At 38.1% G+C, this 11,450-nt stretch overlaps 1 protein-coding gene across 1 annotated transcript; it reads left to right on the forward strand.

Moving 5' to 3' along the window:
- Positions 1 to 222: 222 nt before the first annotated feature.
- Positions 223 to 11,168, forward strand: LOC134792779 (serine/threonine-protein kinase fused). The gene is made up of 11 exons (XM_063764114.1): positions 223 to 401; positions 485 to 744; positions 1,716 to 1,884; positions 2,718 to 2,873; positions 3,423 to 3,610; positions 4,096 to 4,931; positions 5,312 to 5,418; positions 6,520 to 6,660; positions 7,124 to 7,215; positions 8,664 to 8,797; positions 9,287 to 11,168. Exons 1-11 carry the CDS (start codon positions 291 to 293, stop codon positions 9,634 to 9,636), a joined length of 2,544 nt encoding a protein of 847 aa, XP_063620184.1. The 5' UTR covers positions 223 to 290; the 3' UTR covers positions 9,637 to 11,168.
- Positions 11,169 to 11,450: the final 282 nt, after the last annotated feature.

Consider the following 11,450-nt stretch of genomic DNA (forward strand, 5'->3'; position numbering starts at 1 on the left):
TCCGTGTATCCTGAATCGCACTACCAACATTTTGAACATTTTTCGTGGAATAACAACGGAGGGGTGAATTAATTAGTGCAGTGTTTTAAAACAAGACTCAAACAGAAATAGATACCAGATGTCAAGTATGTGTCAAGACTCAGACTGTCAAGTCGACATTGACAGCTGACAGATTCAACAAGAGAGCAACAAGCAGTTTGTTATTGAGTATATTAAACTTTTGTGTACATTTTTTTGCAAAAGAAATGCTTCATTAGATTTCGAATTAAGCTTAAAATAAATCAATTAGTATGGAGAACTACGATATAATATCATTCGTAGGTGAAGGGTCATTTGGTCGAGTGTTTAAGGCAAAGAATAAAGAAACCGATGTTGTAGTGGCCTTAAAAGTTATACGCAAGGTATCGTATGTCACTTTGTTGTGATTTAACCATAAACCATTACAGAGAGTTAAATTTCTCATGACAAAATTTACTTTTTTCAGAAAGGCCGCTCGTCAAAAGACTTGAAGAACTTAAGGCAGGAATGTGACATTCAGCGTACACTTGAGCACCCGAACATTATACGAATGATCGATAGCTTTGACACGGAATCAGAGTTGGTGGTAGTCACAGAATATGCTGAGAAAGAACTTCACAGTATATTGGCTAAAGAGGGCTGTTTAAATGAGGAGCAAGTGAAGAAGATTACCTGGGATTTGGTGTCTGCTCTGTACTACTTACATTCACACAGGGTTTTACATCGGTAAGTATGCATTTTTTCTAAATGACTCATAAATTTGATATCTAAAATCTTAAACTGAAATAAATGTCATATACTAAGAAAAAGTGACCAAGGCCTCCAGTGCCCCAGGCTGGAATCGAACCAGCGTCCTCTGCTATCGCGGCAGGTGCCTGAACCACTCGGCCACCGGGCCACAGCGACATTAGTCAAATTTTCCAAGTATATGCACTTCCTACTGAAGGCTTGTGGCGCCCCCTGGCCATCTCTAAGGTAGAACAGTATGGTTCGAACCTTCTATCTGGAAAAATTTTATTAGATCTAAAATCTTGTTATTATTTATCTGCACAAATGGTCTTGATGTAGGAGTTTTTATTTAAGTTTCATGCTATATCACTATGGTAAATATTTTATTTTTAACTTTAGCTTGTGCAGAAAGTAAATTGTGTGTCAGACATTAATTTAATGCAAATATTCGATAATATTTAATATTGATTTCGGATATAACAATGATGAAGGGACATCTGTAATTTTGTTGTTCATCCATAACTCAGTAACAAAATATTTGTGATAAACATACAAATAAATTTCCTTATCGGTATTGGAACCGGGGACCTCCTGCTTCATTGGCAGGGTCACTACTGACTAGGATTTGGAGGCTGTTACATGTTACCTTTATTGATATCAGATTTTTATATAAAATTACTTGTTTAATAACAAAACTTCCATGAGAAACATATTAAAATATTAAGAACGAACGGTTCACTCACGTATTTTAAGTCGAAAAACGCTCGCCATGTTTCACTCCGTACTGAGGAGGAGGGCTGCAGCCCACAGTCCGTCACTGTAAATGCAAGCTACTGATGACACTCCTTGGTAAGTACGGAGTGAAACATGTCGAGCGTTTTTCGACTTAAAATACGTGATTGACCCATTCTTAATATATTTAATAAAATTACTTGTTATAATAATGTAGCTATTTCTTATTTTTACAGGGATCTGAAGCCCCAGAATGTATTGCTAGACAGCAGTGGCTGCGCTAAGCTCTGTGACTTTGGATTGGCTAGAATAATGACCAACTCCACCCACATTCTAACTTCCATAAAGGGGACTCCGTTGTATATGGCTCCTGAACTCATTGATGAGAAACCTTATGATCACCAGGTATTAATTCTGACATCCTAGTACACGGCAGAAAAAAGTTGAAGAAATTTGAACTGGTAGAGAATTCCTCAAGGCGTTAAGTCCACCAATTGTACTCTTTTTTTGTAAATTTGTGCAGTAAAGTTTAAATCAATAAATAAACTTTATGTAATTTTATTTTAAGTTCAAATTTCTTCATTAAAATATGTTGAGTTATCAAGTTCTTCCCACCATGTACGGCTATAATACAATGTGCTTTTTTAAGCATGAAATAAAATAAAAAACAGCTTTCAAGTAACTAAAATTGTTGGTTGCAGTATTGTCTATAATTACTGTAGATGAACCTAATGGGTTTTAAGCATCACAAATTTTAGGTTTTGCTGTTCCCTGTTTTATAAAGTAAAGTTATAAAGAGTCTTCTGTTAGTATTAAACTCTTTTGTGCTGCGATTATTTTTATCAAATAGTTTCCTCATATGTGGATAAATGCATTCCGGCATACATGTGCTTAACAGTGACTAGCATCATGAAACAGATCCATAGTCTACTAAACCTCATGCATTACAATTTACACTCCATTTTAATATAATTAGAACATTCCAATGCTCCGCTCATTCCACTGGATGCGGGTGGCACAGGACCGGACATTGTGGCACTCTTTGGGGGAGGCCTATGTCCAGCAGTGGACGTCCTCTGGCTGATATGATGATGATGATGATGATGAGAACATTCCAAGAAGCAAATAAAGTGTTCTTGAGTTCCATTGCTTTCTCTAAAGACAAAATTCATCCCTATACCTACAACAGGGTTCCAATTAAAAATAGGAATATTTTGTATGCCTATTATTTGTTTCAGGCAGATCTCTGGTCCCTTGGGTGCATAGTGTACGAGCTGATGGCCGGACAGCCGCCGTTCTGCACCATGTCAATCCTGCAGCTGGTCAGGATGATTCGCCACAAGCCGGTGCAGTGGCCAAGCTTCATCAGCAAGGATGCACGCTCTTTCTTACAGGTGCAACTTTGTTAATTTCAATTAAGCATAGTTTATTATACATTCGATTTACTATCTTATGATATAATAATCATAAAGTTGCTATTGATTTAAATATAGGGACAGAAATGACAGAATCAAATGGATTAAATCTATCTGTCAATTACAAATTAGATGTAATTTACGATTGTTATACAATATTTTACAATTAGCTGCATTTGGACATTCTCTTAGCGTAAAAACCTACATGAAGTGTGTGTAGGGATTGTAGGATTTAATGAAACTTATTATATTTTATAAGGTCAATAAAGGTAAGTGTTGAATACAAGTAAGTGTGCCCTGCCTTGTTTGCCTTATTCTACAGCCAGCTCATGTGCCTTTTACTCCTATTGACTTTATTAAAAGAACTTGTTGGTTTTATCTGATGGTCATATCTTTTCATTTTAATTGCAAGATCATTTCTTTGTGTAATATGAATATGACTACTTCATTTGATAATCATTATGGAATCCAAGATTTCAAGATCAGTTTCGATTGAGCAGATTTTGTTTATTTTGCATATCTTTGCAGGGACTGTTACACAAAGACCCCATGAAAAGGATGACTTGGCCAGATATACTGGCGCACCCATTTGTAGTGGGCCACATTCTCATTTTGCCCGAAGACGTGCAAAGTGAATCACCCTTCACACAACCATTGAGCCACAGCCAGCAGGAGGCAAAGCGGCTACAGCGGGATAAGATTAGCAGCAATGCAAGGTATTAACAAATGATCTTAGACTTCATACCGTTCCTAAAAGGGCTAGAAATCATCAGGTAATTGTGTCGACAAAGTCTACACACGAGCTCTGTGCAGTTTCAAGCAGCAGAAAGGGGAGGGTGTGTGGAGATACTTTTTATGTGCTTGAAAAACTATGCAAGAATAAATCTGACATGATATTAATTTATTAATTCCCGCTACCTAAAGGTTGTCTGATGGAGATAGCTTTATTGGGATAAGATCGCCTATTGTTTATCTCTTTTTGAGGAGGTTGTTTTCACTGTTTTGTTTTCTTTATTGAGGTGTACTATAGTGAGTAATGGTATCGTATTGTATTATATAGCAATGCATCTAGACCTATATCGACAGATAGCGTGTGTACTGACGTTGATACATCACCATCCCATCAACTTTTGTACGACGAACCAGTTTGATCAAAGTTTAGCTTGTTTAATATTGTTTCTAATCTTTCTTATGTTTTCAGGGCAATGAAACTGGACAATGAACCTTTAAAAGTAGTAAACAGAAGAGAACACGACCTCCGTCACATACGTGGCGTAACTCAACCCGCAGAGTGCGTGCCCATGTCCGACGACGACAGCGTGCGGGCCACCAGCGCGTTCAGCGTGCGAGACAGCCTCAAAACTGACGACGAAGACCAGTCGCAACCCATCACTGTCGCCAACGCAAAACTACTAAGGCACGAGTACAACGTCATGAATAATTCTAATCTTGTCGTCTGTAATTTAGAAAATAATATGGCGCAACTTATGGCAACTAATAAAAAACATAATGCAGCTGTCAAGAATATTCAAATGGACAAAATTCTTGAGGAGAAACAGACAGAAAAACCTAAAACAGAAGCCTCAAACGCAAGTGAGAAGATTGAAGCTGTTGATGTGAAACAGAAACCGAAAAGTGTAGATACCGCGTCACACAGTTTAGAGAATCCTAAAAGTTCAACGAAATGCAGCAGTGAGGTTAGTTCCGGACTTAGTAAGAGCGTGCCGCCGTCTTATAAGCAAAAGTTGCTGCAGTTCTCAAGAGATAAACTGAGGTTCGCCAGCGGCGGGAACAGATTGACAAGAAGCATCAAGCGATCATTTCATTTTAGTAGGAGTTGGGATAAGAATAAGTCTGAAAATCAGAGACGAACTAGTGAACCAGCCATTGAAATCCCAAGTATTGACGTGGATCAAGAAAAATGCTCAAAGGAGACCAAGGATGAAGATATTGAAAAGATAGAATTGATTGAAGAAGTTTCTGATAAAGAGGTAGCTAATAATGATGAAATTGTCATACCGGAAGAAAAACACGAAGGTAAAATATCTCCTTACATTCTTAGGTACTAATTATATTTTATCGTCGCTTGCCGAGTTAATCATGTAATCCGTATGTGAGTTGTCAAACTAGTTAGACTACTTTACTTGCGCGAGAAAAAGTGATACACATGCTATAGACTGCCAGAGATACACTGTAAGGGCTCATTTAGACGATGCGAGAACTCGCATGCGAGTTTCATTACATTGCGGGTTTTGATTGGTCGGTTGAATTGGACGTAACCAACAGTCCGCAATGTAACTAAAATCGCATGCGAGTTCGCGCGCCGTCTAAATCAGCCTTAATGTTTCAAATGCGGCAGCTCAGTAGTCCACTTATTTGCTGATTTCACTGAACTTAATCCTTCTTTTGCTTTGTAGTCAAGGAGCCGTCCGCCATTGAGCTGGAGGAATGGGAAGCGTTCCTGAATTCCAATATTAGTGAAGTAATGGATGGCGACGTTGAATCTCTCACGCAGCTGAATATGGTTTGTATCAACATCTATTTTTATACCTAATTTGTTTGATTGAGTGTAGACCAGTTAGACCAGTTAGACCACTAGACCGCATACGCGGACTCTCCACGGTATAATATTTAGGCTTAGTCCGTATCAAGACTAAACTGCGCAGACTAAAAAAAACCGGGCAAGTGCGAGTCGGACTCGCGCACGAAGGGTTCCGTACCATAATGCAAAAAAAAAAAACGAAAAAAAAGCAAAAAAAAAACGGTCACCCATCCAAGTACTGACCACTCCCGACGTTGCTTAACTTTGGTCAAAAATCACGTTTGTTGTATGGGAGCCCCATTTAAATCTTTATTTTATTCTGTTTTTAGTATTTGTTGTTATAGCGGCAACAGAAATACATCATCTGTGAAAATTTCAACTGTCTAGCTATCACGGTTCGTGAGATACAGCCTGGTGACGGACGGACGGACGGACGGACAGCGAAGTCTTAGTAATAGGGTCCCGTTTTACCCTTTGGGTACGGAACCCTAAAAAGCTTAGAGTAAAAATTATACAAATAATGATGTCAACTTTTCTATAGGTGGTGAATAAAATTGCTCAGTTGCAGTCTCAGGTTTATATACAATAGGGATGTTTCCTGTACCTATTTACAATAAATTATTTCACACGAAATAAAGCACCAATAATTATTAGAAAAATTAAATCGGATAGAAAGATAAAAAGTAGGCGAGTTGACCGTGACGTCACTATATTAGTTTTCTTATAAATTCCCAATAAATTCCATATTAGCAAATCGTTTTGACAGTTTTAAAAAAGAAACTGATTTAACTAGTAGGAGAATAGCCTATTCTACGTACTCAGAATTGAAGCTTTAAGGCTACTGTCGATGAAATCATCAAATCACGCATCGTGGGTAGCCTGTATCTATCTATACCTAACTCATCGCCAACCCAATGTCCCTATTTAGTAGTACCTAGTAGTAAAACACTTCGCAAGGTACATATAGGTACATAACATAGAATACAATAAATGTGTACCAAGGCAAAAAAGAATCAATAATGTAACATCTATACAGATGCAGACATATACATGGGCTTGGGCAATGTTATAATTATTTGACAGGTGAGCATGGTGGTGGGCGTGGTGGGCAGCTCGGGAGCGGGCGCGCGCGGCGGGCGCGTGTGCGGCGCCGTGGCCGCGCTGCTCGCGCTGCCGGCCGTGTCGCCCGCGCTGCCCCGCCACACGCTGCTACACATACAGGACGTAAGTTATCATCATCAGAACTCGTCCTTGACAAAAGTGATGCTTAAAATCCTTACTGAAGAAACTTAACGAAGAAGACAAATCGCCAAACGTAAAATTTTCGTTAAGGAGTTCCGTTCCGGTCTTCATCGGCAGTTCCATTTCGTCAAATGTCACTTATTGATCGTATTTACATGCTTGAGTCATTGATGACAATAATACAAAAATCAAAAATCGCTAATTTGCCTATAAGATTTGAGGTGCTCCCTCGATTTCTCACGAATCCCATTATCAGTATCTGGGTTTTTACAAAAGTGGGTCTATATAGGTAATTCAAACAAAAAGTAATTTTCCAATCCCTTGAGAAACAACGGAGTTCAGAAGTAACGAACATAACGAAAAAATCATACAACCGAATTAAGAATTCCCTCCTTTTGGAATTAGAAGTCGGTTAACATTTGAATGGTATTTATAATTGTTTCAGGTATATCTCGAAGCTAAAGTTGTGTACGAGTTCATCGCAGCCATTAACTCGTTGATGAAGGACTGCAAGAACGATGACGACATGGAAGACAGGTATTTTAATCCCTCAAACGTCAAAATTGCAAAGTTTTTCATATCATGTTTGGATCTTGAACTTTAGTCAGAAGATGCCGGTTATCACAGAGGTTTTGTGGTATTCTTGGCTAATCTAACGGCCCGCTACACTACCACAGAATAAATAATAGTACTATCGTAGAGAAAGGACTCTTCCTACAAAACCGAACTTTGACAGCGATTCAGGCACAAATCATGCTATCCCTTTCTAATGTATGGCACTATCCCTTTCGGCTATTTAAGGTTGTCAAAATTCAAGTCATTATCTTATCTGTGGTCGTGCACGCAAAACGACGTCAAGTGGTGCCAACCCTAATAATTCCTCGGAGCAATGCTGAGACGAGCGGAGCCGAGTTTGCCCGAAGTCAGGAGTGTCTCCCCACTGACACTACTGTCGGTTCTTCTTTAGGAATTAGGATGGAGATATTTAATTTCACAATTTGAATCAGCTCAGAATAATTTCAAGGAACCTCGGTACCAAGCGACATCTTCCGCAAGAAAATCGCGATTATAAAACGCCGAGTAGGTATAAATAGTTGACCTTATTATTTGACGAGAGGCATTAAACTAATGATTAATGTAATAATGACAGGAGTGTCCTTGTCGATAAATTTGTTACGATTATCACCGACATAAAACATTTGGCTGTGTATTAGTAGCTGTTCAAAGTTAATGGCTGCTGAAATATCATTGTTAAACAATTTGTCGACACTTTTTTATATATTTTCTAATATTTCTCGAATACGGCTGGAACTGTTTTTATTAAACTATTTTTTTAAAGGCCTCTGAATTTCACAGTGCGTCCAATTGTCATCATCATCATATGGCCCTGAGAAAATTTAGTGAAAACTTAGTACTTATTATAGGCACACCTACCTGTAGTGATTCAAGTATTTCTTTCCCCCGTGCATTCCCTCTCGGAAAACAAATGTCGTGTGGTGAAATTGAACTGCTTATAAAGGCCAAATAATTCTGTAAAGTCGGTTATTGTTTGGTTAGTGGTTATTCTTTAACAACGGTTCATGTTTTCTAAGGTACCTAACATGCAAATACAAGAATCCATATCCAAAGTTAATCTTGAGTGCATCGCGCTCTGATAGACATTGCTATAGTTCGTTTTTTTTAGCATTAGAAATTGTTTACCTTAAACAATCTTGATGTGTCTTTTAATTGAAAAACACATTTTAAAAATAAGTTACGGCAAATATGTAACAATTATGAATCTAATACGATCATTTATATTCTTCTGCTTTCATAAGTTTCATATTTACTGATTTTTAAAAAGCGTTTTTCATTTAAAAGACCTGTCAAGATCGCTTACCTTCTTTCGAGTTCTTTCTAATGCTAAAAAAACGAACTATAGAGTGAGACGGATATAGTAAGAGTGTATCGCGCTCTAATAGACTTCAACATTGTTTCGCTTCTAGATTGACGGGCACGGGTCGGATGCTGGAGGTGTGCGCGTGGCTATGCGCACGCTCGTGCCGCGCCGTTCGGCAGCTGGCGGCGGCCACGGCTGCGCACCGCGCCTATGCTGTCTTCACGCGACTGCTGACCTTGTGTGAGTAACTACTTACTTGCTTTTTTAGGGTTCCGAACCCAAAGGGAAAAAAAAACGGGGTCCCGTTATTACTAAGACTCCGCTGTCCGTCTGTCCGTCCGTCTGTCTGTCACCAGGCTGTAACTCATGAACCGTGATAGCTAGGTTAAAATTTGCTGACATGATGTATTTCTGTTGCCGTTATAACAACAAATACTAAAAACAGAATAAAATAAATATTTAAGTGGGGCTCTCTTACAACAAAGGTGATTTTTTTGCCATTTTTTGCGTAATGGTACGGAACCCTTCGTGCGCGAGTCCGACTCGCACTTGGCTGGTTTCATTATTGATGAAGTTGAACGTGTCAAAACCAATCGATCGATCATATCACATTATTGAACGATTATTACTTAAATGTTGTCACTTAATTTTGTTTACACATTACGTCAATGGGTAACACCACTAGCTATCTTGTTTCTAAGCAAAATTAACATTAACAACTGTCCACAGGTTCAAAAACACCTCGCATAGTTCTTAACATCGTGGGCCTCCTCATCACCATACTCCAAGACCTGCCCGAACACGCTGACGTCGTCGAGAAGATTCTATTCGACGACAAAAGCTTCAATTTCATGTGTCTCTTGGAACAACCTAGCGACGCCTTGAGAATGCGAGTCTGTATACTTATTAGTCTATTATGTACATTTTCGTGTACCGCTTTCTCGGTTGCCATGGAGACGAAGTGGAGTAAAGCGGAGAGCGATTGTTTGGAGGCGTTGCATACGCATTGCAATGTGACGCTGAACAGGGCAGCCAGGTTAGCTACTAAGGAGCTTAGTAATATGCCGTTTTATAACTAATTAGCTTATATTCAGTATCATACCGTCCAATTTCTTTATACTTAAGAACAAATGCGACTGTTTAAAGTATATTTAAATGGTAATTTAAAAACCCAATTTCATAATTTTGCAAGGAGCAAAATTATTTTAGTCACCAGGACAATGATGGGCAGTTTCAGGGTAGTTGTTTAACCCTTAATTGGGCATAAGGAGTATATTTCCCATCCTATTTTGAACTTTATCTTTTTTTGACAGGTTTCAGAATTGACTAGGTAAATTTTGAAATCCTTTAGGGTATAGTGCTGTGGTCCGTTAGACGTTAGAGTATAAGAACTAATAACATCGACAATCGACAATGTTAGTTAGTTGAAGGAATGCCGAGATTTAAAACACAAAATCGATTCTGGTATGAACTGTCCTGAAGTGGTCCTGTATAAAGGAATGAAGATATTTCGCCATAAAGTTAACATTATCTTTATGCTCCTTCAATGCTCTAACTATACCATGGTCCACACTGTCAACCGACAATTCATGAACCGTATTACAAAGACATAAGGTCAAACGATGGTTAGTTAAGACTGTCTGTTATTACCTACCCACTCCACATTTACGAAACTAACTTTTTTATTGGAGTTGAGGTTTGTTTGATTTCGTTCAGTTCGAAAAACAAATGAAACTCTGTCAATTTACTTGAATGAGGCTGGCTGAACGATTGACTAAAATATTGAAGCGCCTATAAATACACCAGAGCAAAAGCTTCTTCGTTAGCGATTACTATAAGCACTCCTAGGTGAATTGCAAAAAAATTATAGATAGTTAAACCCAGTTAAGCGACTTGTAGTTAGACTTAAGTTAATTGATCCATTGTGTTACGAAAATTAACTATGTAAATTGTATTGTCTTTAGAGATTGTTCTTAAATCATACACATATAATGTTATGCTCCAACACACTTTTGTACCTACATGTAACTTTAATAGAAACTCCTTAATTGTCGTAACACAATGGAATCAATAAAATCAAAGGTCCTTAATTATGTACTTTTTCTGCAATTCGGGTCCCTCCTGTTGTTTGTTGCAAGTTATACAATTTATTTTAAGTCTCCTTTTTTGAAGTTATACCCCGGATCCCGGAACTACATATGATGTATTAGAATTTGTTATGTGGTTCCTTATTTAGTGATAGGTATTTCATGGCATTGGATGCTAAAAAATGTGAAGATAGTGGAACTTAAGTTGATAACTAAGAAATCTCTTTTTACAAGACTGAAATATAACGTCATTTTTAGAATTTGCGAAAGATGACCAATTTTATTGATTAGGTACATGTATTGTCTTTACATACACGATTTTAATACCTTAGACCGCCTTTATATTTTATTATATGGTGGTTCCAATCACTACGCTTCTCCGGCTTCTCATTAAAAAACCGTTCAATCTTATTCCAACACACCTTACATAGATTATGCATACGTACCTAATGAAGTAATTTGTATGAGACTATGTAGGTAAACATTTATTATTCACCTGAGAAAATAAGTGCCATAAAAATCAAGCGAACTATATTGTTGTTTCATTTGTCGCATATAAGTTAAAGCAAATACCTATTACTTAGTACTAATCTATAACTAAAGATCACTGACTTACAAGCATTTGTCGGAGAAAATAACAATGCTGCTTGTCCCTGAGAGGAATATATTCCGGTAGATGTTGGAGCTAACTAAGAGAGAAGATAGCTGCAGAAACCAGGAGCTGGAAGACTTGGTGTCTGAACATTATCGAAGAGATCAAGCCACCAAGACCTCGCCGGCTATAACATCTCAAGAGGATGCCGGCA

This window comes from Cydia splendana, chromosome 8 (assembly GCF_910591565.1).
Source record: "Cydia splendana chromosome 8, ilCydSple1.2, whole genome shotgun sequence".
NCBI lineage: Eukaryota > Metazoa > Arthropoda > Insecta > Lepidoptera > Tortricidae > Cydia > Cydia splendana.

Bases quoted from the DNA above. Each gene is read 5' to 3' on its own strand.
- LOC134792779 (XM_063764114.1), top strand. From the start codon at position 291: ATGGAGAACTACGATATAATATCATTCGTAGGTGAAGGGTCATTTGGT. The intron at 745-1,715 runs GTAAGTATGCAT...TTATTTTTACAG, and splicing joins TCACACAGGGTTTTACATCG to GGATCTGAAGCCCCAGAATG. The intron at 5,419-6,519 runs GTTTGTATCAAC...ATTATTTGACAG, and splicing joins CTCTCACGCAGCTGAATATG to GTGAGCATGGTGGTGGGCGT.